This window comes from Anguilla anguilla, chromosome 9 (genome assembly GCF_013347855.1).
Source record: "Anguilla anguilla isolate fAngAng1 chromosome 9, fAngAng1.pri, whole genome shotgun sequence".
Classification (NCBI taxonomy): domain Eukaryota; kingdom Metazoa; phylum Chordata; class Actinopteri; order Anguilliformes; family Anguillidae; genus Anguilla; species Anguilla anguilla.
In genome coordinates, this window is record NC_049209.1 from 54,193,252 (window position 1) to 54,219,581 (window position 26,330).

The following is a 26,330-nucleotide window of genomic DNA, read 5'->3' on the forward strand; positions in this document are numbered from 1 at the left end:
GCCATCACCTGCGTGCCCTCTGGCACAGCTAAAGGGACACGGCTGGCCACAGTCGGCTTTTCTGCCATCCAGGATGTGAACCAATAAGCACATCATTTCAGGGGCAGTGACCCACATTTATACTGTTTATACTGTAACCCTCCTAAGAAACAGTGAACAGCGCTACAGCTACAGCAGCAGGACCATAGTGAGAGGGGGTGGGGGTGGGGGGGGGCTTTGAGTTATGTTTTCAGTGTGCATGCGAGTTTGTGTCTGTGTGTGTGTGATAGTGTGAATGTGAGTGTGCATGTGAGAGTATGTGTGTTGATGAGTATGTGAATGCGAATTTGTGTGGGTCTGTGAGAAAGTGTGTGTGTGTACGTGTGTACGTGTGTGCATGTGCGTGTGTGTGTGTGAGAGTGTGTGTGTATGTGTGTACGTGAGTGTGTGTGTGTGTGTGTGCACGTGTGTACGTGTGTGTGTGTGTGTGTGTGTGAGAGTGTGTGTGTGTGTACGTGTGTGTGTACGTGTGTGTGTACGTGAGTGTGTGTGTACGTGTGTGTGTGTACGTGTGTGTGTGTGTGTGTGTGAGTGTGTGTGTGTGTGTGTGTGAGAGAGTGTGTGTGTGTGTGTGTGTACGTGAGTGTGTGTGTACGTGTGTGTGTGTGTGTGTGTGTGTGTGTGTGTGTGTGTGTGTGTGTGTGTGTGTGTGTGTGTGTACACGTGCATGCATTCGTGTGTGAGACCCGAGATTCTTTCCTGTAGCGGAATGAAAGACGTGACCGGATCAGCTGAGTCAGAGAATTCGATGTTTTATTATTTATGCGGCTGGAAGACAAATGTCTAAATTAAAAAATTAGAATGACTATTTTTTGTGAAAAGAACCAAGACAAGCAGGAGTGGTGTCGGTGCAAAGCTCTAACAACCGGCAAAAAAAGCAAATAAAAAATAAAAATGTTCTAAGATAACGGCTTGTTTCTCACAGCAGAGTGGAGGCGGACTGCAGGCGCAGTGAGATTCACAGAATTAACAGGATGTGTGTTCAGCAGCAAACGCTCAGACAGAACAGGATGAGCACTGAACAGTTCAAATGCAGCTCTTACAGAATCAGCAGCTACGGCAGGACTTATTGCAAATATATCGTTTTAAATTGCTATTAAAAATTTAGAGAACAAAGATTCACACCAACTTTTTTTCCTTGCCCCTCTGTACAGGGGAGAAGCGAGCGGGTCATCCATCAAAGTGAAAGGAAGTAAGCGATCAGAGAGAGAGAGAGGCGTCTGTAACAGCGACCCAGGCAGCGGGCGCGCGAGCCGTCGGCATGGCACTCGTTACCGCGGCGATTTCGTTTGTTTCGGGGTGAGGTGCAGACGAGGCGGCATCGGATCCGGATTCGCTCGGTGGGCCGGTAGGTCGGTTGATGCGCTGCGATTGGCCGGTCGGTCGGTCGTTCGGCCGAGGCGAGGCGAGGTGATGCGATTGGTCGGTCGGTCGTTCGTTCGGCCGAGGCGATGCGATTGGCCGGTCGGTCGGTGCCGCGCGATTGGCTGGCCAGCCAGTCGGTCGATGCGATTGGCCGGTCGGTCTGCCCACCGGTTTTATATACTCCACCAGTTCGGATTTACGGTTTCAAAATAAATTATTTAAAATAAAAAAAACCTTTATTCATCTTTTTCTCCTCCTTTCCCCCACCTACCAACCCAAACACACAGCTACTCTCCACACGCACGCACGCACACACACACTCTCTCACACTCACACACACTCTCTCTCTCTCTCTCACACACACACACAAACTCAGGACCCGGGGGCCATGGAGAGAGAGAAAGTCCCCAGGATGGACCCTCTGGGAGGGGGGGCTCAATTTTGGGGAGTGGTGTTTGGGGTAAGACAGACTGAAAAGATGAATGTCCAATACCTCAGAGGACAAAGAAGCCCACAGTCATCAGGCCTTGCACACACACACAGGCAGCATGGGGGGGCAGAACAGCTGTGCATAACCACAGCTGCAGCTGACCCCCACCTGTCCTCCCTCAACACGCCCCCGCGCACGCCACCTTAAACACCACCTTAAACGCCATGTTAAACCACCACAGCCGCTGCCGCCTGGCGAAGCTTCTGAAGGCAAATTTAAAAAATAAAAATAAATCACTGACCAGCTCCTCAAAGACCCTGTCCACACACTGATTATGGCTCTCATACACTCTGCATGCAAAAACACACTCCACTACAACTACTAACTAAATACTGAGGAAAAAAATCACTCAAATGTAGCATCGAACTATGCGTCTATTCAAAGGCTGATATGGTCTGCAAAAAAGAGCTTGTAATTCAACTACAAAGGAAAAGCTTTTTACAGAAAGTTCATATGCACCGTTTTAACTTCAAACCTCTCCACCGCCCTACACTTCACTCAGCATCTACAGACAGTGTTTATTCCCATTACGCTAAAATATTCTGTACAGTTACAAAGGACCTCAGCCCTCTCTATCCTTCAGGCAAACCCCCCCCCCCCGTCCCGCCCGCGGCAAACACGTTCCTCTCGTCTCATCACCCCTGCTCCCATTCGGGCCCCTCCCGAACTTCCCCCTCCCATTCCAGTGCCAGGCGGGCCCACACAGGACCTGACCCCACGCCCCCCCCTCGCCTCAGTAGCCCCTGCTGAACCCGTTGCTGTACTTGTCATCGAAGTAGTCGTCCTTCTCAAACCCTGAGCCCAGGGAGTAGCGGTGATAGAGGGAGGAGGCGGAGGAGGGGGCGGGCGGGGGGGGAGGGGGGGGCACCATGCTGGCGCTGGTGGTGCGGGCGTAGGAGCGGGCGTAGCCGGCGGCGGCGGCCGAGGGGGGGGGCGGGGGCGGGGGCAGCAGGGCGCGCCGGCCCCCGGGGGGGCTGCGGTCGCGGTAGTAGCGGGCGGAGAGGGAGGGGGACAGCGGGCGCTGAGGGGGGGGCGGCGGGCGGCGCTCGTACGCGTCGCGCTCGTAGTAGCGGGACGACCCGCCGTAGGGGTCGTAGCGCACGCCTCGCTCATAAAGGTCGCGGTCATAGTAACCGCGCGGGGGAGGGGGCGGGAGCGGGGGCGGGGGGGGCAGGCGCCCGCGCGGAGCGTAGTACTCGCCCGGGGGCAGGCGGGGGGGCAGGTAGTGCGGGTGGGGCGGGTAGTGGGGGTGGTGGGGGGGAGGAGGGGGGAAGTCGTCGCCCCTCCCGTCCCTGGCCTGGTTGCTGCGAGACAGGGACACAAAGATCTTCTGGCCCTCGATCTTGGAGTGGTTGAGCTCGGAGATGGCCTCCAGCGCCTCGTTCTCCCGCTGCATGTGCACGAAGGCGTAGTTCTTGACGATGTCGCACTCCACCACCTTGCCGTACTGCTGGAAGAGCTCCTTGATCTTGCCGGCGGTGACGCCCTCGGGCACGTTGCCCACGTAGATCTTGGTGGCGTTGCGCACCTTGGTGGTGGCGTACTCCACCGTGATGCGCGAGCCGTTGAGCTCATGCTTGTGCAGCGCGGCCACGGCCTTCTGGGCCGCCTCCTCCTCGTCCATGTGCACGAAGCCGTAGTTCTTCAGGATGTCGCAGTCCGACACGGCGCCGTGCTTCTCAAACAGCTCCCGCAGCTCCTGCTCCGTGGTCGACGAGTTCACGTTCCCCACGAAGATCTTCACCATGGCGACGGCGGGCGGGGGCGCGTGTGATCAAAAGAGAGCCTGTACTTCCTGTGCACAGCCTAACGAGAGCCTGTACTTCCTGTGCACAGCCTAACGAGAGCCTGTACTTCCAGTACACAGCGTAACAGTCTCTTCAGATCTGAGGCCTGGGTTCAAGTTATATATTTACTCTCATTAAAAAGCAGTTCCTGTTGGGGAAACAGAGAGACACCATTAAAAACGGAATTGATTTCCTTGCAAAACATTAAAATTACAATCTGATTATTCTGTGCCAACAAGCCTACAGCGAACAGACCGTAATCCAAGATCGCGTGCATTCACCCCACCGTACATCAGAGCAGCCTATGAAAGTGGGGGGAAATATCGAATGTTTTCATAAACCGTCCGAGGCCTGTTATCCCATTTCTAACACCCCAGCTGCTAGGTTCACACACGCAGAACCTGGCATTTGTGCCATTGTTTTCAATTACCTAGCAACGGTCAGTGGTCAAACAAATCGCCTAATAAATGTAGCTAGCTAACAATGCGATCTAATTCATGCATTATTCATTAATCTGACAAACCGTAGGCGGCTAAACCTTGCGAGCCAAACTCAAACACAAGCCTCGTTATTCCAACACCGGAACCTTAGCTGAAGAGTTGCTCAACGTTAACTAGTCAGTCAGGTAGAACTGTAATCTAGCCATCTAGATAGTTATGTAGCTAGCTAGTCGACTTCTCCAAGTTGGCCAACTAGTTAGTTTAGGAAATTACCAAGCCCCCTCCCCCAGAACTAATGACAGTCAGATAACGTTACCTAGCTAACGAAACATGAAATCGAATGGTTAGCTTGACGTAGCTAACGTAATGGGCTTGCACACCGCAGTCTTAATGAAGCAGAGCCGCAACATACGACACATTAGCGCCCTACGCCCTAACGTACAGGGAATGAATGGAGCAAATGTGTCGCCAGCTAGCTTGCCGACTAGCTACCGTTATCTATCTTGCTACCTTGGCCTTCGAGCTCAGGGACCTAAAAATGTAAAAACAGAAATAAATGAATGTCATTTCGGCGATATTTGTGATTTCCACAATTGACTTTGAACGAAATTGCAATTAAAAAAGCAACCTCACCTTCTGCGAATTCGACTTGGCCTAGCCAGGCTTTTCCCTTAACTTGTATCCTCTCACAACGGAAACTGCGCATTCCACAAAAACTACGGAGCCCCGAAGAGGACATGGACGGTTAAAACGCGCTTGGTACAGAACACAGAGGGTAATTATGTCTATGGTACAGCAAAGGGTAATAATTCAGTTCTGCCAACCTTTTTAATGTTTTGACGTAGACTCATCTCCCCACAGCCATTCAAACTGTCTGAAATGTGATATTTGCTACTACCAAGTTTTGGCTAAATATAGTATGTTCATCAAAAACCCTCTTTTGGTGTAGATCCTAGTATATATTCTTCAATTACACATTTTAATTATTTGGAAAGGTAGAAAGCAGTACGTAGGAAATATCATATTCTGTACATTCGCATAAAGGAACCGAGCCGGAATGTACACGAAGTATGGCAATTATTATCCAGCCAAATCTTATTTTAGGTTACTGGAAAAGGGGGAGAGGACTTGAAACGGAACTAACGAACAAACTCATTGTTTGACACGGAGCTGAAAAGAAGTGGGACAGACGCTTTGAAAGATGGAAGTGTAAGACAAAACTAGCTATTTTAAAATATAGCTATTTGTTCAACTCGAAAATGTTTTGCATTAAAGAATATTTTTTGATGTTGTTTGTCGACGATTCGGTTGTACCCATTTTAACATGCTGAAAGACAGTCGGTCAGGCAGCCACGCTGGGTATTCTAGATAATGGAGCGTGAAGTTAGCTTCCGGCCAAACAGCTAGCTAGCTGACTTAATTTGTTCCATCGCTAGCTCCTGATTAATATGCTCTCAGACCTAATATTGTTACTAGCTTGCTAGCTCGCTTTTCTGATCAAAGCCGTTTTAGATTTCGCCAGCTGAGCCGTGGTTATCTGTTGTTCTGTTATGGAGAATTCGATTATACTTTACTGTCTATGGCGAGCTCACATGTAAACTACAGTTCCTCATAACTACAACTACGCCGGTTTACTGGAACTGTCAATTGGTTGTAGCTTTATAATGCCTCCATTACATGACCAGCAGTGGGGCTTGTTACTAGAGAGTGCTGTCAGTCTTATTACCCAGGGCTGAACTCCTGTATTCCCCCTGGGGAGTCCGTACTCTGAACGACTGTATCGTTCACATTAAGCTAGTGAAATAAGCATGTTGCTGTGGCCATGAACATACAGTAGATTGTTCTGTACTTGTGTAACTCCCCTGGGCCCAGCAGTATGTTAATACCCCTGGTTTAGGCAGTTTTAATAACAATCCTCATAATTCAGCCCGTTTCTTTGGGAGAGGAAGCTGTGGAGTGTGAGGCTGAATGCCAGTGGATCAGAGATCATGGCCTGCATGTTAAACACTGGGTTTTAATGTCTTTCTCTCCGCCTTTCAGGAAGGACGCTAACGCTGCTATGCTCAGTAACTATGAGGTGAGTGCCAGTGTCCGAACTGGAGCAGAGGAACAGGTTTCCTGGTGTGTCTCTCACCCCATTAGCCCCCCTCACCTTTGGGCTGTTCTCCGTACCTATCCACAGGTGTTCCAGCTTCTCACTGACCTCAAAGAGCAGAGGAAGGAGAGTGGGAAGAGCAAACACAGTGCCGGGCAGCAGAACCTGAACACCATCATGTACGAGGTCAGTGAGTCACTCACAACCTGAACACTATCATGTACTAGGTCAGTCAGACACTCAGAACCTGAATGCTCTGATGTTCCCTGTCTCTTATAGACCCTGAAGTACCTGTCCAAGACTCCCTGCAGCCACCAAACACCAGAAACAGTGAAGGAGTTTCTCAGCGCCATGTTACCACATAAAATCACGAAGTATGTACGCAGCACATCACCTGCACTATGTATAGTACACAGCCCTTTGTACGTGTGTGTGTGTGTGTGTGTGTGTGTGCATGCATGCATGTTTGTGCATGGGTACATTACCCCAGGCCAGCGATGGTGTGCAGGATCACAGTGTGTGTGTGTCTGTGTGTGGTGTGGCTGCTGGTCTCTAGTTCTTCTGTGTGCTCAGGACCATATAGACCCCAGATGCTGCAGGGCCTGTGGGGCCACTTAGAGAATGTCACGGCCCCGCCCCCAGCATGCCACGCCCCCAGCCTGCTCCGCCCCCCATTTTAATTATTGACGGGAGTCAGGAAGCAAACCACGCAGTTACGGTCCTCACTGTCACAGCCAGCGTTTGTGTCCAGTGTGTAAAGCCAGCTGCGGCCGTTCTGATTACATGTTTACATTCAGAGCTGTGTAATTTAAGCACAGCTCCACTTTAAATCCTCCAATCAGTGGGGTGATTAGCTTTGCACCAATGCAGAATTACAGCGCTGTGATTTGGCCTTTCGGCTATCTGCTTGCTGCTGCTTGTCATGTGATTGGTTAAGCTCTTTCTGCTGTTTGTCTCAGAGCAGAGAAACTGCAGCTCCTGAATCACAGACCACAGACAGCAGTGGAGATCCAACTGGTGAGCCCTGTTCCCCCTCTTCCTCCTTTATCTTCATCACCACAGGATGTTTGCTCATGTAATAAAGACCAGAGCACATCCAGAGTTTCAGTACAGAGTGACTCATCGGGTCGGTCAGTCTTACAGAACATAGCTGTTAATGACTGTGTTCTGGGATACGTGTACATCGTTTGATGATTCTAATTTCGTGTAGGGGAACACGTCATTTTGTATGTACAGATATGATATGTACATGGACGTGGTTTTTTTTATTTTATTGGGGAAATCCACCCGTGCTTGCGTCTTCGTCTCCACCGTCAGGAGAAAATAAGCAAAGAGCCAAACATCACTAACGCTGTCCTGTCCAGGATTATGACCGGATAACTGCTTTACTGTCTGCTTCACTCATTTTATTAATCCTATGTGTGTGCGTGTCTGCGTCTGCGTGTGTGTGTGTGCGTGTGTGCGGGTCTGTGTGTGTGTGTGTGTGTGCGGGTCTGTCTGTGTGTGCGGGTCTGTGTGTGTGTCTGCGTGCGTGCGTGCGTGTGCGTGTGTGTGTGTGCGTGTCTGCGTGTGCGTGTGTGCGGGTCTGTGTGTGTGTGTGTGTGTGCGGGTCTGTCTGTGTGTGCGGGTCTGTGTGTGTGTCTGCGTGCGTGCGTGCGTGTGCGTGTGTGCGGGTCTGTGTGCGTGTGTGTGTGCGGGTCTGTCTGTGTGTGTGTGTGTGTGCGTGCGTGCGTGTGTGCGTGCGTGCGTGCGTGCGTGCGTGCGTGTGCGGGTCTGTGTGTGTGTGTGTGCGTGTGCAGATGGTGGAGGAGAGTGAGGAGAGGTTGACGGAGGAGCAGATCGAGGATCTGTTGACCAGGGTGACAGAGATTCTCCCTGGGGACCCCCAGCAGGACAGTGGCGCCGCCCCCGAGGACGCAGAAATGGAGGAGGGGAAAAGCTAAGCAAACTGCGCCCTCTGCTGGCTGGAGGACTCTGCATCAGTCAGAACAGTGCTGTGCAGCTCTGGGTTAATAATGCGTTAATGTTGTGTTTATAATGTGTTAATGCTGAGATTATAATGTCTTTATGTTGAGTTTCACTGTGCAAGATGCAGCTCATTTTGTTTGATTCTTATGTTTTATTTATTAATAAAAGCTCATTTCCCACAGGATGTGGATTCTCTTGTTTTTTATATGGAAGGGGAGCAAGTGCTGAGAACTCGTGTGTTTTTCATTAACGCTGCCTACCATATGCTTGGCATTAGCACAAAGTCTGTCTTACATGTGTGAGAGAGAATATATGAGAGTATGTCGAGTGTGCGTGATGTGTGAAAGAATGCGTTTCTTGTGTAGGTTTTTGTGTGCGTGTGTGTTCATTCTGTTTTTCCTCCACGTTCTGTTCTTTTCTCATGTGGGAACAATGCAGCTGTACTGCTTCACTGAAAAAAATTTTTTACAGTAAAAGACTAAAATAGTGAAGGTCTGAGATTGTGAACAGCTGAAATGTAAATAACTTATTTATGGTGAAACACCGTAATACAGGTAACATTTGTTAGATATAAAGTTGGCTACAAATATGCTTAACATATTGTTGCCATTATTTATACAGCAAAGTTGTGGTACACCGATCGCCAGTATTTTACTGTACATTTTATAATTTTTTTAGTGTTGAATTGAGACTAAGTGTTGCCCTCTCCTGGCAGCAAAACTACAGTATGTGTGTGTGTGTGAGTGTGAATGTGTGCGCGTTGTGTGAGTGTGAGTGTGAGTGTGTGTGTTTGAAAGCTGTTTCATGGCCCAGTGCAGTGACTGCGGGGGCCTGTATCGCAGAGCAGGGTTACTGAGTTAGCTGGATAACTGCACTGAGTAAAACCCTGTATCACAGAGCAGGGTTACTGAGTTAGCTGGATAACTGCACTGAGTAAAACCCTGTATCACAGAGCAGGATTACTGAGTTAGCTGGATAACTGCACTGAGTAAAACCCTGAACCCTCCCAAATCAGGAACATGGGGTAAAAAGTTCTGTTCCAGTGCAGTTATCCAGCTCTGACAGCACACAAACTTAAGCTGGTCAGAGAGGGGAGCATAAGGCAAGCCTAGAATGCTCAAGAGTAATCCTGAAAGGACACGCACGCATATACACACATACATAAACACACACACACACACACACACACACATACACGCACACACAGATACAGCACTGCTAACTGCGGTTCAGGTGTGTCAGCAGCTGTTATGTGGCGGTGAAGGTGACTCACCTGTGTGTCGTATCTGATGCAGTGCTCTGCCGTGCCGCCTGTCGTGTGATTGGCTTAATCACAGATCCTCCCTGAGCCTGCAGGCCAATTATAAACAGCCAGGCTGGGAGGGCAGCTGACCCCTGTGACTGGACTCAAACACATACCCCTCACCTTATATTACATTACATTACATTTATAAGCGGGTACAGTTTGGTGGGGGGCCAGAGGGGTTACCTGGGTAACCGTAAGGAGCAGGATCTACATTTGTTTCCTCTCCAGGACTTCAGAAGTGTTTGTCTGCATGAAGGTGAAACCACGTTTGTATCAGTTTACTTGGCAAGCACATATTTGCCTTCTCCCCAGTGATGCATGAGGTCCTGCCAGCTACATTCAGCATTCCCGAGCAACCAGAACAAGTTCCACACATTCCAGTGCTACAGTGATTCCGCAGAGAGACCACCGCCACAGAGAGCAGTGTCCAGTGTGACACGCCATCTGCGCTGTGAAAAAGACTGATCTGGCTGCTCCTAAGTTCCCTGTTTGCACTTCCCAGTGGAGTAATTATCCCTTTGAACAGTGGGTTTTTGTAACATTTTTTCAGTGTTCTAGAATTCCATTGCTCTCAGTTACCAGTAGTGAGTGTTACATCAGCATTAGAATGTTCAGTTAAGAATATTCTAATCACATATTTGTGACCTCACCCCTTAAAGAGTTAAAGTTCTGGGTGTGATGGTAGCTGGGAGCTGTAGTTTCAGACGGAGTGCCTCTACGCTCCTTGTTAGATGGACTGAGGGTCATAAGGTGCTGTGTGTGTATGAGAATGCACTGCTGCAATGGCTTTACTCCAGCCCCCAGGAGAGTGGGGGTAATTACAGGGGTAGGTGTGGGAGGAGTAACAGCATAGAGGGTAGTTGTGGTGTTTTTTGTAAAGGGGTGCTAACTGCATACAGGGCAGTTGTAAGTGTTGTAATGGGGTATATTGTAGTTAAGTTGATGTTAATCTCATATAGGGCAGTTGTGAAGAGTGGCGCTGTGCCACAGCTGCAACCCAGAGAGAGAGGAGGTGAAAACAAGGGGAGGATGAGGAAGGTGGGGGGGTCAGAATGGGAGGGGCAGGACAGCGGGAGGAATAGCGATGACAGTTTCCTGTCTCTGTTTTTGTGAAATGCCAGGAAATAACACCTAAAGGTATGAAACAACACCCAGTCAGAAGGGGAAGGAGGTGTTTCAGCTGTGAGTGGCACATAAAAGCCTGTCTGGCCCGGACCCCAAACGCAGATTAAAGCAGACAGAGCTTCAGAGGCAGCGCTAAACTGCTGAGTGTGCACTGTGGTCAGTCTCCACAGGTCCCTGGGAGAGAGACTCCAGAGTGCACAGAGAGAGAGAGAGAGGAAGAGAGAGAGAGAGAGAGAGGGAGAGAGAGGGAGGGAGAGGGAGAGAGAGGGGGAGAGACAGAGAGAGGGAGAGAGGGAGAGAGAGACAGAGAGAAAGGGGGAGAGAGAGAGAGAGAGGGAGAGAGGGAGAGGGAGGGAGAGAGAGAGAGAGGGAGGGAGGGAGAGGGAGAGAGAGAGAGAGAGAGAGAGGATGTGAGAGAGGATGTGAGAGAGGGAGAGAGAGACAGAAACAATCCCCAGAGTTCACTCTGAGTACTGTGGTTTTGCACAGATAGAAACAGGAACTGTGCTGTGCTTATGAAAGACACCAGAAACAGCATCACTATATACTACACACTATATACTATACACTACATACTATACACTATATACTATACACTATAATGCAGACGAGCTGAACTGGCCACGGGTGTGGGATTCACACAAAGGTGGGAAAACTGAGGAGCTGCTAGAACAAGGGCATTATGGGTACAGAACAACAAGCAACACACCAGTGACGTGTGAAGCTGACAACCTGCTGTAAACCACAATAAAATGTGTGCAGCTTTCTGTCTTTTAGCATAGTTACTGTATAAGGATGAACCTAAATACTATAACCCATACCACAGACACAATGCCTAATGACAACACATGACAAACATGGACTTACGCCACATCACTGTAGTGCATCAGGTTACTTAGGCTCTGTATTACAGCACAGAATGTCCACAGTCACGGCACTGTAACCAGTCACTTCCCTTCATGAATATTCACAGGATGCATCAAATTGGACTGTTTCAGATTCAAACTCTCCACATCATTTTCACTAGTCAGGTGAGTACCTGCTGAGTATAAACAATGTGTGATTTAACATATGAAATGCCTTGTAGTGCCTGAGACAAACAGAGAGTTTGGCACAAATCTCCAAGCAAAGTGGCAATATTTTTAGTCTGATTAAGTCATTGACCTTGTCTCCAATGACACCTCTTCTCTAGCCTGGTGTCCATATACAGTGGAGTTACGCCACAGGTATAGACTGGTATAGACAAATATACACAGGTATGGACAGGTATGGGTGCTGTCTACAAAGCACAGCCCCTGCCAAACTAAGACTCTCACCTGCATAAATAAAAAGGTCAGTGTTTCACAGGATGCTGATTTGTTCCATTTTTAAACTGCTATTCTGGTTTTTTTTACCGTTTTATTTTTAGCTAAAAGCCTCCGAATCCTGGAATAGCATTTCAGTCCAAACTCAGCTTTCCCTAAAAAGCTTTCGCCTGCCTCTAAATTTAGCTTTGCATCCAAGCCTGGCATCGCTAAGAGCGGAGCACAGTCAGTTCACAACTTAAAAAACGTTTTTCTTACACATGCATTATCACCTTTTTAGAGGGGGGGTGATTACTCTTAATGAGTGATCGATTGAAGCAGCGTACTTGCTCTGCTGACCCCCTGTGTGACTCTGAGTGATGTCTCTCGGCGTTTCGTCAGCTGCTGTGAAGGTGATACTCCTCTGCAAATACCCGCGGGGGAAAAGTCCAGCCAGACGGAGCGTAAACAGTCTGCGAGAGGGAGAGAGAGAAGCCGGTCAGTCCCCGGCAGCGCGCTGTAAGCCTGCCAGCAGCGGTGGAAAACGTTTTTCAGAAATAAACTGCGTGTTCTGGACCGTGGAAGACTGGTCTGAGGCCTGACCCTGGGTTCCGAGCAGAACCACGGCCAGCGTCTGGACTGGACCTTGGACCGGGCTCAGCGCCCCGGACCAAAGCCAGCCCAGAACCAGAGGGCCAGCTGCCAAATCCACACAGCCTGAAGCCTCCCCATCAGGCCAGTCTATATGAGCTGATGCACAAGCGCTAAAGCTGACACATACACGCATAGACACCAGACTTGAGTTTGGCAGCCCCACCTCTCTGAACTAGTAAACTTGGCAGCACTTTAGCACAGAGATATGCTTTTAATATCCAGAACATGTCATTAAGCACTACCTTACCACTTTAACCTGGGCGCAGGGTTTTGTTGTAGACTAGAGCAATGACGCCTCGGGATTGTACTTCTCAAGGTCTTCACTGAGGACCATGATTGGTGTCGCAGTGCCGGGCTAAAACAAAAACCTGCACCCACACCGGCCCGTTTTCAGAAAAGACTGGACAGCCCTGATATATAAAGGCCCAACAGGTCCGCCTCAACCCCCGTTTCGCTGAGAATAAGTGGGCAGGGTAACGGCAGTCCATTATGGGACACGTTCAAAGTGACCGAGTGATTTACATCATAGTGTCATGGCAAATCAAGGACATTTACAGGTAATTTATAGGTCTATAAAACTGCCTGGATCACTGAACCATCAGCTGACCAGCTGAACAGGGGCTGATTTGGGAGGTCATGCACTGCAATGGTTCTGCTCAGATATGCTGAAATTTATATGGAACAAATCGGCTGCCGAGCGCGCAGGGGACCGGGTGAGCCAATCGTGCAATTCTATAGAATCTGTGGGCCTGCGCAAAAGTCGGCGCACCACGACGACCCAAAACACTAGAGGGGTTGCTCTATCTCAGTCAACAGCCAATTGACTGTGCCGAAGCAGACTCGTTTTCTGATATTTTTCCCTCTGGTCGACCAATCAGGATCAGGTTTTCTGCCGCCCCGTGTCTGAGCGAAGACAGTCGTGTTCTGGCTTTGGCTGATGAGAAGCTAGCGGAGCGATTCTATTCAAGCAAGGAAGAGCTGCGTGTTCGAATCGCGGAAAAGGAACTGCAGTCCGTAGAAAACTACGGAAGAATTGTATTCGAGTAACAGTGTTGAAATAGTTGAACCGGGTACATTGCTTGCTTCTGGGCCATACACCATCTCTGCAGCTACGGATCATCTTCATTTGGTGCGTCTGAAGCTAGTTGGCTAGTCCACTAACCAAGCTAGCTAGTATGTCTCTGGCTCTACTTCTTTATAGCGACCGACACTAGAACGGGGCGATGCTAATAAAGTTGTTGGCTAGTATAGCTGTATTGGCAACTGCACTATGTCGCCATCTAAGTTAGTCAACAAGTTATGTTTATGACGATGAACTACAGTAATGTAATGTAACTATAACTGTAATGACTAGGGAATCGTATATGTCAGAAATGGCAATTATTTAGGATGACTAGTTTAGTGAGTGTTCTCGATCAGACAAACTGTTTACGCTGTCTACTGCCACCTGTACATGGTGAATATTACATTTTGTATTAGTCTAACTGGTGACTACAGATGTCTGTATACTTGTACAAGACTGTGTCAGGTGACCTATTTAACTAACCGACATATCTATGTTTTAGAACTTAGGACTTTGTAGCCTATTCTGTCGCAAATGTTGTTTACAACTTATTTGTTTGGCGATTACGATTGTTGGTCTTGGCTTGTTATACATTTTGCGTGAACCACTTTTAAAAATTAAAATCGGATATTTAATTTTGTATAATCAGCGGGTATACAGCCATCTTGCGAACTACAGCTAACTCGGATATAGTTAGGTGGTTGTGTCTTTTGCGATTTTGCTTTGGACTGTTTGTTTGTAAGGATTGATCAGTTTGAAATGACTGGGTATTTTTTGTGGTCATCGGGTTTCTTTTTCTAGCTAGCTTGCCCTGTCTGCATTTAAATGTGTATGCGGTACTGTTTGGCAAAGCAAACTGGCCAAGGGTAACATTTTTTCACGCGCACATTATTTTAAATTCATTAATATATACCCACATAGTGAGCACTGTTTAGGCGATATGCAGTGTTGCCACAATGTATTTGTGAGGAAAAATCCTCTTCAAAAACTGGAGACGGCACGTACATGAATGTCTTTTGGCTTCTATTTTTACCCATAAAATTTCGTGAGGTTTTCGGTTATGAATTTTCTGGAGCTCGCGCAACGTTATCCAGACATTGAACTGCTCGTGTAAATACGGCGTTTGTATTGGATGGCTGCCAGAAACCGATCTGCCTCTCGTGCCAACCGCGCATCCAAAAGCACGGCCAGTCTATCCCCGCTAAAACTGAGGGTAGAAAATAGGGAAAATCTTGTGGTATTATATATATAAATTTTTGTACACAATATGGGAAACCTGCAAGACAGGTATGACGTGCCCTTAAGTCACATGGCAGGTCGGTTGGCTCGTGTTAAATGTGCACAATGTGCAATGTGTGAACAGGTCACAGCTGTTTGGAGAAATCCCTTCTGCAGCAGGGTCCTGTCTTGTCGTCTTCCACACAATCCTGACAAGTGTCTCCATTTTTTTTAGTATTTGGACAGAAATGCTGTGAAACGATAAAATTCAGTCCAGACTTTGCAGTGATTTATGGGTGATCAGGAGGGAGAGGAAGGGGTGGGAGGGCAGGTTTGGGCAGGACCACGACTCCGGGTGCGGACTAATGCTCAGCTTCAGTCCTGCTCAGAGTGCAGTGGCTTGGTTAGGCCGTGCAGGCGGGTCATCTGGATGAGCCCTGAATGGGGGATACTGGGGGTCCCCTTGGGGGTCCCCTTGGGGTCCCTTCGCCCGGGGGCCCGCGCTCGCAGCCGAACCGACGCTGTGCTCCGCTGGCCCCCAGATGACTGCACAGGAAATGTGTGGAGCTTTGTGAGGTGGCAAAACTGAGTTCCTGCAACTTCCTGGCTTGATCAGTTCAGCGTTAGAAAAATCCAAGTTTACCACCAGGAAGTTGCACTTGAACATCTGACACAGCTGTAAATAGCAGGCATAGACTTGTGACTGTGTTAACCACTTTTGACGTGTCACTGATCACCCTGCTGTCAGCAGGTGCCAAACCCAAATGGGGGGAGGGGGCTTTGTTTCTAGATGGAAACACAAGAGTGATGTTATGTTCTTGAAGTTATTACAGAAACAGGAACTCTTTCTTTACTGAGGCAGACAGAGCCAGAAAAGATAATTAAGGAGATGTGTGCCAAGATCTGTGAGCCGTGCTCTTTGGTTTCCTTAAGCATGACACACTTCTCCTTCCTGTGGGTGTGCACGAGGATGAGTCTCATGCAAAACATCCGAGCAGCTCAGGGTGTGCAAGGCTGTGATGGGGTCGCCCCTGTCCGGGAATCTGGGAAAGAAAGATCTGGGAAGACTCCAGGATTCCTCTCATTGCGTTTATTTACTCCCCAGGAGACACAGGCTTCTGTGATGTCAGAGGCTCCTGCTCTTTTTATTGTTTGACAGAATGAGGGGATGTCAGCACTTCTGTGGACCTGTGCAGGCTGTGGTATAGAGGCAGCCAGACTTTTTAAGCTCCTAATTGCCCTTCACCAGGGCTCTCCTGGGGCGTTGGGTTCCTGCCCAACGAGGCACCATTTCCACGCACTCACATTCTTCCCCATTAGCCCACAAAGTTCAGATTGGCACCGTGGTGAAGATGCAAGTCAGCGGGAGCAACATATGAGAGGTCTCTCCTTTAGAAGTTCTGCTCACAATGGAGCCCAGATTCCTGCAATATTATTTGGCCTGAGGCAGCATTAGTCTGATGCAGGGGGGGAAATGCAGGGAACATTATAGGCTGAAGGATGCCGGTCCTGGGGAAGATTATCTGTTCTCTGTGCTTAAATAAGGAACAGGGAAAATGCACCACAACAAAAAGTAGAAAGCAGATGTTCTTACAGATGTTGGATGTTTTGTTGGAGAAGGGTTGGGCCTTCTCCAAGTGTTCCAGACAGACTGCACGTTTCTTGGTGTGTGTAATTTGCCTTCTAAAGTGCACTTTTTAAAACCAGGATTTGAGATTAGATGAGTGAAGATGTGTGAATTCGTGCAGTGTATTGGGTGTATTGATACGTGCACACCATGGTCATCCATGGTCATTTTGAGAGACTCAAAAATTTCTCTCATGATCTCAGGTTCTCGCTCCTAATGGTCCCAGATCCACACTCCTGATTGGCTCCTGATCCCAGATCCACACTCCTGATTGGCTCCTGAGCCCAGATCCAGAGACATCAGAGTGACTTTGGGACTTTAGGCCAGACGTGAGTTGACCAGATTTGAGGAGTCTTGTTTAGCTGATGTGGACATGTGCTTTCCAGACCTGATGGAGATGGAAGCTCAGGAGAGAGCCTTGCTGTGCCCCCGAGGGTGAACCCCACAGGAAGTGACCCGGCCTGCAGGAAGTGACCCGGCCGTGTGCCCCAGACCTCCAGCGTGGCCCGGAAATGATCGGGAAGCTGAAGCACAATCTGCTGCTGGGCTGCCTGGTCATCAGCTCCATCAGCGTGCTGTACCTGGGCCGGCACGCCATGGAGTGCAGCCACCGCGGCGCAGACTCCGCCCACCAGCCGGACGCCTCCGGGGGGCGCAACGCCAGCGGCGGCGCGGGCGCCGCCTACAACAAGGACACGCCCCTGATCTTCATCGGGGGGTTCCCGCGCAGCGGCACCACGCTGATGCGCGCCATGCTGGACGCCCACCCCGCGGTGCGCTGCGGCGAGGAGACGCGCGTCATCCCGCGCGTCCTGGCCATGAAGCAGACCTGGAGCCGCTCGGGCCGCGAGAAGATGCGCCTGGACGAGGCGGGCGTGACCGACGAGGTGCTGGACGCCGCCATGCGCGCCTTCCTCCTGGAGATCATCGTGCGGCACGGCGAGCCGGCGCCCTTCCTCTGCAACAAGGACCCCTTCGCCCTCAAGTCCCTCTCCTACCTGGCCAAGATCTTCCCGCGCGCCAGGTTCGTCCTGATGATCCGCGACGGCCGCGCCTCCGTCCACTCCATGATCTCGCGCAAGGTGACCATCGCCGGCTTCGACCTGGGCAGCTACCGCGACTGCCTGACCAAGTGGAACCGGGCCATCGAGAGCATGTACGAGCAGTGCCTGGACGCCACGGGCCGCTGCCTGCCCGTGCGCTATGAGCTGCTGGTGCTGCACCCCGAGCAGTGGATGAGGAGGCTGCTGGACTTCCTGGAGGTCCCCTGGAACGAGGCCGTCCTGCACCACGAGGACCTCATCGGGAAGGCAGGAGGCGTGTCCCTCTCAAAGTAAGTCGTCCCCCCCCCCCCACTCTCTTGCATGTCTACATTACATTTAAAAAATCAACATAAAAACACTTTTGTTAATCATACCACAACAGCAGAAAATGAAAGAAACTAGCAGGAACTTGCAGTTCTCTTCATCTCTGCCCCCCTGCTCTCTGAGAGTGGGCACCAAGCAGATATTTAGCGGGGTAAGCTTGTTTTGGCTGGCCTGCTACCCAAAGGCTTCAAACGCTTCCTTGTTTTGGGGCTGCTGGGTGGTGCATCCTCCTGTGGCACTGTTCCAGTGTGTGAGTGCGCTCCACGAACGCTGTGACGCGTTCAGCACCGTCGTCCCCTCCGTCTGCCACCGGGTCTGGGGTAGGTGTGTCTGTGACAGACTCGTATGTGTCCCGTTCCATATCCTGGGACAGAATGCCCCGTATCCAGGGACGGAACGCCCCGTATCCCTCATCCCTCCCCTCACCCCTCAGAGCTCCCGCTCCTCTCGGCCCTCAGGGCCTGTGCTCGGGTCAGTTTCTCAGATTAAGATGAGGGTCGAGGACGAGCAGCAGCAGTGCTGACAGACCCGTCTCTGCGTCGTCCTTCAGTATCACCACCCTCCTCAAACCCAATTACAGCGGCCACAGGCCTTCCCGACTGTCCTCTAAAATTAATTACCCTCCCCGAGTCTGATTTACACTGGCGCACTGCACCATTTCCCCCGCTTTCCCTCCATTTTAAGTTGAGAGAGTGCTGACAGAGATTGAGAGACGGCCCCATTGATTGCTGATACAGATGCTCTAAGCACTTAGAGGGAGAGAGACTAAAGGACAGATGCAGCCTGCAGGGCACTAACCGTGTGATTGATGGAGGCTCTTTCCACTTGGGCCCCCACAGGGCTGGCAGGTCTCTCTCCGCTCCGTCTGCCAGGAAACGGCTGCAGCCCAGAGTCACGTGGGCTGTGAGAGAGACCCGTCAGGCTAATGGCGCTCGTGCTAATACCGCTCATGCTAATGCCGCCTGTGCTAATAACGCTCATGCTAATGCTGCTCGTGCTAATACTGCTCATGCTAATGCTGCTCGTGCTAATACCACTCATGCTAATGCTGCTCATGCTAATGCCGCCTGTGCTAATACCGCTCGTGCTAACATCGCTCATGCTAATGCCGCTCGTGCTAATGCTGCCTGTGCTAATACTGCTCATGCTAATGCTGCTTGTGCTAATACCGCTCATGCTAATGCTGCCCGGGCTAATTCTGTGCAGATTCCCATTAATTGGTTCAGTGGCCTGCAGAGATCTGTGTTAAAGTGCGGAGGTCTGTGCTTTTGTGGAGGTCTGTGTTTCGGGCAGCGTCAGAGTTTGTCCTGTGCGGTTTCTTTGGTGGTGTGTTTTTGTCCTCTGACGGGCCATGTGACTGTCCCGCAGAGTGGAGCGCTCCACAGACCAGGTGATCCGGCCGGTGAACGTGGACGCCCTCTCCAAGTGGGTGGGGCACATTCCCGAGGACGTGCTGAACGACATGCCCCTCATCGCCCCCATGCTGGCCCGCCTCGGCTACGACCCGCTCGCCAACCCCCCCAACTACGGCAAACCCGACCCCCAGGTCCAGGACAACTCCAGAAGGGTGGGTACCTCCTGCACCCGCTGCTGAACAAGCCGTCTGTATGGCTGTACACATGTACGCTCGAGTGTGCCTGTGTGTGACTGTGGGCACGTGTGTGTTTGTGTGCGTCTGTGGACTTGTGTGTGTGACTGTGGGCTTGTATTTGTGCTCTTTCTCTCCCCCACTTCTCTCTCTCTCCTTTCCCCTCCTCTCTCCCCGCTCCCCGCTCCCCCCCCCAATCTTCTGAGCACTAGTTCTCTCCAGGGTCATTATCCTGCATCTGACAGGCCAGCCAATCACAGGGCTACAATGCCCCCTTCAGAGAAACAGAACAGCTTGCCCTCTCGTTTCCATGGAGCACATCGGGTCCTTCACTCCAGGGTAACTAGGCAAAATATGAGCAGCACAACACTGGGCAAATCTTACAGACTTTCAGCCAATTCATTTTAATTAGCTCTATAGCACCACACAGACATGACACAGGAAAGATTTGAGTTTTTTCAAGCCTTAGAAAAGCAACCATTTAGTCAGATCATTTTTTGGACCAAAACATTTCATTTGAATATTCAAAAACAATAGAAATGTAAATATATAGGCATATTTCTTGTGAATTTCACAAGAAAATGTCAAAATTGCATCATTAATACATTGCCATGAGATACTCTTGGGCACTTATTATGCCTGTTGTGTCCACAAGGGGGAGCAAGTAGGCAGGCACAGGCAGAATAAGGCCTGGTATTGGTGGACCTGAGGCAGAACCAGGCAGAACTGGGATGAGGCTCACGCAGAATTCAGCAGGCAGTTCATCATCAGACCAGAACAAGCTGGACCATCGGTGTGGATCAGTGGCCCATCCCCCATTCCACTTGCCTTCCATTAGCGGTTAGCACCCACGTAACATGAACGCAAGGCATTATGGGCTACGTGAACACCGACAACATGGTCGCGCCCAAAACTTAGCCAGCCGGGCGCACATGACTACATATTCAAACGTTAATTTTTAACCATTATAATTTGTTTTTCTTTTTCTCCTATTCAAGGTATATTTGAATACTGAACTGCCAGTCGTAGAGTGGGTTCAGTTGTAACGTCGGTAAGGATGAAGACGGCGACAGCAGCGTGTTTGAGTGCAGTGAGCGATGCTCTCGGCAGAGCTGCGCTGTTTATAGATGGCTTCGTGTTTGTTCTGTGACATCTGTGCTTGCATTCGCCGTTTTGGTGGTTGAAACCTGGCCTGTAGTTTATCCCCCTGACTGTGTGAGATTTACACTGGCTGCTGTTCAACACCTCGGTGGTGCTTTGATACGCATTCGAGATAAAGATCCCGGTGGAATTAGGGTAATCCATTCAGGATTTGTTTTTTTTCTCCCTTCTATAAATGGATGATTGCCAGATTGCTTTGATGGATAGACCCGCTCATGTTTCAACAGAGTCGTTTAATGTAGGAGATTTATTCGGTGTCAGTTCTCTGAACATCAGGATGTTGGGATGGATGTTCTAACGCTCTGCGTTTAGAGGCTCATGTGAAGGTGTCAGACTCCAGCATTGTGCTGGAATCAGGCCTGACTCCGTAATGCAGTCCTTAAGTGTTTCCTACATGCAATTCCTACATGGTCCACCTGATATGAATGTAAATACCCACAGATTAAAGCAGACAGTCTGAACTTTAATGCCACAGCCATTGTTTCATTTCAAAGCCAATGTCCCGGAGTACAGAGCCAAAACAACAGAAATGGTGTCGCTGTCCAAGTCCTCACGGACTACACTGTATATATGCAGTAACACGGCGTATTTAGCCAACACAAAGCAGTGGTGTAGGAGTCTGTCTGCAGTCCCTGGGGCACTGGCACTATACACTCCCCAAAAGAGCATCGCGAGGACGCTGGGGTCCCTCCATCAAACCCCCATCGACAGGCCGCCCAAACCGCCGGTTTCCATGGAGACAAGCGTGTTCTGATCGATAGTGCGTCTGGCGTGCCCGGCGGTCCGTAAGGAGGGACGCACTGAAGTGAGAATACCGCTGTGGAGCGTAAACGCTTCTCACATCGCAGGCGAGAGTCCCGTCTCTACCGGCACGTTCGGTCATACACGCGCATCAATCTAAACACCCCCCCCAGGGGGGCTCAGATGTGTCACACTGTGGTCATTAGGCCCGCACTGTGACCTTCAAAATATGAGTCACAGAAACGCTGCCCCTCCGAATAGCGGTGCGGTTTAATGCACCCCCGGGGGTCCCAGCCCAAACCGCGTGATGTTGAAATGTGCCCTGCAAGCAGAGTGGGCCTTTTTAAAGGTGCCTTTGAAATCCAGTGCCAGTGATGGAGTGATTGCAGAGAGAGAGAGAGAGAGAGAGAGAAGGAGAGATGTGAATTGGAACAGTGACGATGATATTGCTCATACGCGCTGGTTATTTTGTGTTGAAGACCGTTTTCGTGGACGTCAGAGCGGGCTCTCCTGATTGCGACGGTACGTGCTCTGTTTTGAGATCAGCGAAGAGCGACTCGTGGACGCTCGCTGTCAAAAATAGGCTTTCGGAGAGCCGCAGGTTGCCTAGGCAACCAGGCCGTGTGTACCGAGTGTGTGTGTTGTGTGGTAATGAGGGGAACGCTGGGGATTAAGCTCGCGCCCCAGGCCCTGTGGCTCTGGCTGGGGTTGGCCTTACTGAAGCTGCAAGGGGACCCCGCCACCCAGTGGTGGGGAAGAGAACTGCAGTTTTGGGAAGATGTGGAGAGATGCGCCTGGGGAATAGCTGTTATGTTTCTGACGTCAGTGTGACATCAGCGTGAGGTCATGTCCTTGTTGGTAATAATCTGTTACTATTGGTAACATCTGCGTGAGGTCATGTTCTCATTTGTGGGTTGAAGAGCTGTTTCCGTTTTTTAGAGCAGGCTTGTGTGATCCTGTTTGCCTCCTGCAGGGGGCGACACAACGCCTTCGTGCAGGATCCCTCAAGCCCAGACCCTGTGCCCCTTCCTTCCTATGTTGCTCTTCCTGAAAGCCTCTGTGTAGAGGAGGAGGAGGGTTTCTGCTCCTAAATGCTCTTCCTCTCTCTGCTCACTCTCCACAGCTGCAGAAGTTTCCAGAAAGCCCGATTCCCAGTTAACAGCAGGAGGAAGAGGAGGAAGAGGAGGAGGACTGTTGGACAAACCCGCACAGCTGGCTGCTCCTGCCGTGCCTGGGTTGGGTTGGGCGCATTGATCAGTAAGAAATGGGGATTGGCTGGAATTCCAGTATATTCCGGGAACCCGGAATGTTGCAGTGTTTTACCGGAGGACTGCGACAGGACATCCCGCCATTCCTCCCAGGGGTTTGCTGTTCCCATGGCGACCCTGGGGTGGGACCCACCTTCCTCCGTGCAGGCCCCCCTTTTGAAGGCAGCTCATTTTTAAGCCCCGTCGAGAGAAAACGATTTTAATTTCGCAGCCGGACGCCGACGCGTTCCTTTACGTTCTCCTCATCCCTCCTTCAGCAGGAGGCGCACAGTTCCGAGCGCTTTTCCCCTAAAGTCAGAGAACTGTGCGGCGGAGCAGCGCACTAAAGCAGAGGCACACCCTCCTCACAAAACAAAATGTGTTTTCGGAACATTTCACCTCTGTTCTCATGTCTAAGCATTTTTTTTAAGCTAATGCCTCTGCAGATTTGACACAGAATTCCATGGATGGCAGTGTTGGGAATCATGAGTGGGAAGGAAGGACCGGCGTTCCGTAAATGACGTTCCGTAAAGCTGCTCATTTATGAGGTCTGGGGGCCAAAGCCAGCAGGGTGTCTCATCTTCATTTTCAAAGTGCAAAAACCAGCCTGTGAGCTGGACCATCTACATCTTGTGGAATGAAAGTCGAGCCTTGTGCAAATATCATCATTATTTTTATAGTAAAAATAAATAAAGATGGCAAACTGCAGCTGAAAGACGTCTTTGTGTTTGTTACAACTCCCCACACTGCAGAGAGATGAGACACACCTTCATTTAGCTAATCATCAATACTGTATACACTATGAGCAGAGAGAGCTAAATAATGTATACACTATGACCAGACAGAGCTAAATACTGTATACACTATGAGCAGACATAGTGCTAAATACTGTATACACTATGAGCAGACAGAGCTAAATACTGTATACACTGAGCAGACAGCTAAATACTGTATACACTATGAGCATACATAGTGCTAAATACTGTATACATTATGAGAATACATAGAGCTAAATACTGCATACACCAATGAGCAGTAAAATTTGGATCATATATTTTGATAGATACTGTGTATTATATATGTCTTATTATTATACTGCTGTTTTCCAAATGTTGGATTACAAAAGTGCTTCTGCCATGTGCACATCAGGGCAGGACAAGTCGCGTTTCTCACGTAATCATCTGAGTCATAATGCTATAAAAAAACAAAACGATCTACCCGTTCATCATGACCTGCTGTTTCTTTCAGTTGCCAAGCAACGCCATGGCAGCAGGGCCTGAAATCAGAGGCGCTGATGTGGTTTCCTGCTGGGGGAAATCACGGAACACTCCTGCGCCTGGCCTGCCATTTTAAACACAGAAACAGACAGACAGCACCGACAGACAGACAGCACAGGCAGGCAGGCAGACAGACACAAACCGATACAGACAGACAGGCAGACAGACACAAACAGATACAGGCAGGCAGCACCGACAGACAGACAGATATACAGACACAGACTAACAGGCATCAGAGACCGAGTGCTTCAGATCCCTACACTTGCACAATAACACTTCCCAAATAATCCCCTGGGCTATTCTGTTAGTTTATCTGACCACAGAACAACATGTCACCTTGGCATCAAGTCAACAGATGTAACCACCCAAAAACAAGCCTGGAGGTACCCCCTCAGCGGGTTATTCACCCTCTGTACTAAGTGCAGTTCCTCCACTACGGCTTCTGACCGTGTAACATATTGGCCAACAGCAGTGGTTAGCTTTTCGCTCATAAAACAATCAGGGCAAATTTTGGTATTTATGGACATTTATATATATGTTTGCATGCTAAATAAGCTAGCTGTTGTACACTATAAAACTCTGGCACTGTACAGACTGCATACAGACAGCCTTATGCCCTACAGTTGTAGTACAGGTGATTATACCTGCAAGGTGTTTCTTCATCAGCATCAGCTCAAGGACCCCATTGAAAATGAGCCAGCTATTTCTGGCTTAATGGGTAATCCTTGCACTCAGTACTTTACAAATTGTTTCTCATTTTAACATCTCACTTTTTACAACAGTCCTCTTTGTATTGTTATAAGTACGTGTATTTGTTCTATTTTGTATTTTTTATATGATGAGTGCAAATAAATCAAATCAAAATCATTATGAGGGGTAATGCAGTTAGACTTTTTTTAGGACTGCATTAAGATGTTTCACGGCTCCATACCTAAAGGAATGCCATGCATGAGTCCAGTGTTGTGGAAGGCTGCGCGTTTCCCCTAGTGTGTGCGCGCATATTTTGTTTTGCGCACGTGCGGCTTCAGGAACTGATGCAGAACCTTCGCGCGTTATTCGCCATTGCGGAATCGCGGAGCTGCCTTGCTCGCTATTGACAACGTCGAGGAGGTTTATTACGCCACGTGACATGCGTGTAAATTCACATACAGCGGCAGCAGGCGACTGTGCCTGTGATAAATGACCCGTATTTTAATAGCCGTCAATGCCGGGAACATTGATACACTACTGATGTTTGCAGAAGAGGTCAGACACTTTGAGTGTGCAAAGAAAGACCCACTTTCAAGGCTGAAATATTCTGTTATTATGCAAAACCACGATGGTTGTTTTTAAAGACAGGGCGAACTTCACGAACTTTAGTCGAGCGCTAATGCAGCTGTAGTGTTAAAAGAAATACATTTTAGAAATATCACTAAAAGCATTGACCCCGACGTGATTTGAACACGCAACCTTCTGATCTGGAGTCAGACGCGCTACCGTTGCGCCACGAGGTCTTTTCGATGAACATCCAGCACAAGAAGAAAAATATTCTTTTACAGCCGGGTTCTACCACGTAATGTAAGTTGGACTTCTTACTTAGAGTCACCTACCGACAAAAGCAGTTTTTAACGTGGGCCCTACGATCCAGCCAATAAGTCCAAATGATATCATGTGCGCTTTCATTTACACTGCAAGTTACGGCGAAATTGCCGTATAACTTCAGTATTTTTTTTCTCAGGATTCCACTTACACACCATACCACTCCCTGGTGGTCTAGTGGTTAGGATTCGGCGCTCTCACCGCCGCGGCCCGGGTTCGATTCCCGGTCAGGGAATGAAGCTTTTTTTTTACCCTTTTACTTCCACTTTCTCTTCTTCGGAACAAATAACATTGTAAAACCCAGAGGCAAACGGACAAGAGTCAACGCATGAATAACATGACTGCCATTAACATGCCCACCAGAGGGCGCTGCTGTCCAAGGAATCTCCTGGCTTCACATCTCAAAGTGAAACAAAAGATAATCTGTATTTCCTCCCACTGAACCACCCACTGTAAAGACTTCTGCTCAAGGACTCCTCCTCAGTGGGCCATTAAAGAGGCAGTAGACTCAGATGCAGTTGAGATAAGATATGAACTTTTTTGCCCCACAAGTTGACTCCACCTACAGCCCAGCACACTGCACTGGTCACAGCAGTGTATGCACAAAGCAGCACCAGTATGAGCCCAAAAACAATGAATGCCCAGCAACAGTGAAATCTACATTCCCTGACATGCTCCTGACTGATACAATTGCCTCACTCGTTACCCAGCTGGGATGCTTTATGAATCAGATTAAGACTCAATAAAACAATTTTGGCACTGCTACATCCAGCCATTCAGTTTTCGCAGAAAAAAATAAAATAAAGTGATTAACATTTTGAGATAACCCATTGTCAGTTTACCCCAAAACTACCATTCCAATCTATTTCCGTTGCCATGGTAATTGCATTTCTCTATAGGCTATTTTTTCG

General features: G+C 49.4%; 3 protein-coding genes and 2 non-coding genes across 10 annotated transcripts; 3 read left to right on the forward strand and 2 right to left on the reverse strand.

The window, feature by feature from the left end:
- Positions 1–771: 771 nt before the first annotated feature.
- zgc:77262 (uncharacterized protein LOC402952 homolog) lies at positions 772–4,838 on the reverse strand. 3 transcript variants are annotated; one of them, XM_035435132.1, is made up of 2 exons: positions 4,755–4,838; positions 772–3,829 (listed from the first exon to the last, which is right to left on the reverse strand). In XM_035435132.1, the coding sequence occupies exon 2, from the start codon at positions 3,639–3,641 to the stop codon at positions 2,628–2,630; it is 1,014 nt and encodes a 337-aa protein (XP_035291023.1). In that variant the 5' UTR covers positions 3,642–3,829; positions 4,755–4,838; the 3' UTR covers positions 772–2,627. The 3 variants fall into 3 exon arrangements, with proteins under 3 accessions (XP_035291023.1, XP_035291024.1, XP_035291025.1); XM_035435133.1 differs by lacking the exon at positions 4,755–4,838 and adding an exon at positions 4,438–4,577; XM_035435134.1 differs by lacking the exon at positions 4,755–4,838 and adding an exon at positions 3,937–4,278.
- A 372-nt stretch (positions 4,839–5,210) lies between these two features.
- On the forward strand, positions 5,211–8,368 carry crcp (calcitonin gene-related peptide-receptor component protein). Its single transcript, XM_035435135.1, has 6 exons — positions 5,211–5,330; positions 6,162–6,198; positions 6,304–6,402; positions 6,496–6,590; positions 7,176–7,233; positions 8,016–8,368. The coding sequence occupies exons 1-6, from the start codon at positions 5,323–5,325 to the stop codon at positions 8,157–8,159; spliced, it is 441 nt and encodes a 146-aa protein (XP_035291026.1). The 5' UTR covers positions 5,211–5,322; the 3' UTR covers positions 8,160–8,368.
- A 4,997-nt stretch (positions 8,369–13,365) lies between these two features.
- On the forward strand, positions 13,366–23,272 carry LOC118234826 (protein-tyrosine sulfotransferase 1-like). Of its 4 annotated transcripts, none has more exons than XM_035431615.1 (5): positions 13,366–13,681; positions 16,847–17,793; positions 19,196–19,394; positions 19,638–19,754; positions 20,414–21,881. In XM_035431615.1, the coding sequence occupies exons 2-5, from the start codon at positions 16,973–16,975 to the stop codon at positions 20,459–20,461; spliced, it is 1,185 nt and encodes a 394-aa protein (XP_035287506.1). In that variant the 5' UTR covers positions 13,366–13,681; positions 16,847–16,972; the 3' UTR covers positions 20,462–21,881. The 4 variants fall into 4 exon arrangements, with proteins under 4 accessions (XP_035287506.1, XP_035287508.1, XP_035287509.1 ...); XM_035431617.1 differs by lacking the exon at positions 20,414–21,881 and adding an exon at positions 22,441–23,272 and having other exon boundaries at positions 13,368–13,681; XM_035431616.1 differs by lacking the exon at positions 13,366–13,681 and adding an exon at positions 13,702–14,008.
- Positions 23,273–25,262: 1,990 nt separating this feature from the next.
- On the reverse strand, positions 25,263–25,334 carry trnaw-cca. Its single transcript has one exon. It is a non-coding gene; the product is annotated as a tRNA-Trp (tRNA).
- A 248-nt stretch (positions 25,335–25,582) lies between these two features.
- trnae-cuc lies at positions 25,583–25,654 on the forward strand. The gene has a single exon. It is a non-coding gene; the product is annotated as a tRNA-Glu (tRNA).
- The last annotated feature ends 676 nt before the right edge of the window (positions 25,655–26,330 follow it).

Coding starts and splice junctions, on each gene's coding strand:
- crcp (XM_035435135.1), top strand. Junction 6,403..6,495: donor TGAACACCATCATGTACGAG/GTCAGTGAGTCA, acceptor TGTCTCTTATAG/ACCCTGAAGTACCTGTCCAA. Junction 7,234..8,015: donor CAGCAGTGGAGATCCAACTG/GTGAGCCCTGTT, acceptor GTGCGTGTGCAG/ATGGTGGAGGAGAGTGAGGA.
- LOC118234826 (XM_035431615.1), top strand. CDS start 16,973: ATGATCGGGAAGCTGAAGCACAATCTGCTGCTGGGCTGCCTGGTCATC. Junction 17,794..19,195: donor GGAGGCGTGTCCCTCTCAAA/GTAAGTCGTCCC, acceptor ACTGTCCCGCAG/AGTGGAGCGCTCCACAGACC. Junction 19,755..20,413: donor ATCGGGTCCTTCACTCCAGG/GTAACTAGGCAA, acceptor CTCCTATTCAAG/GTATATTTGAATACTGAACT.
- zgc:77262 (XM_035435132.1), bottom strand. CDS start 3,641: ATGGTGAAGATCTTCGTGGGGAACGTGAACTCGTCGACCACGGAGCAG.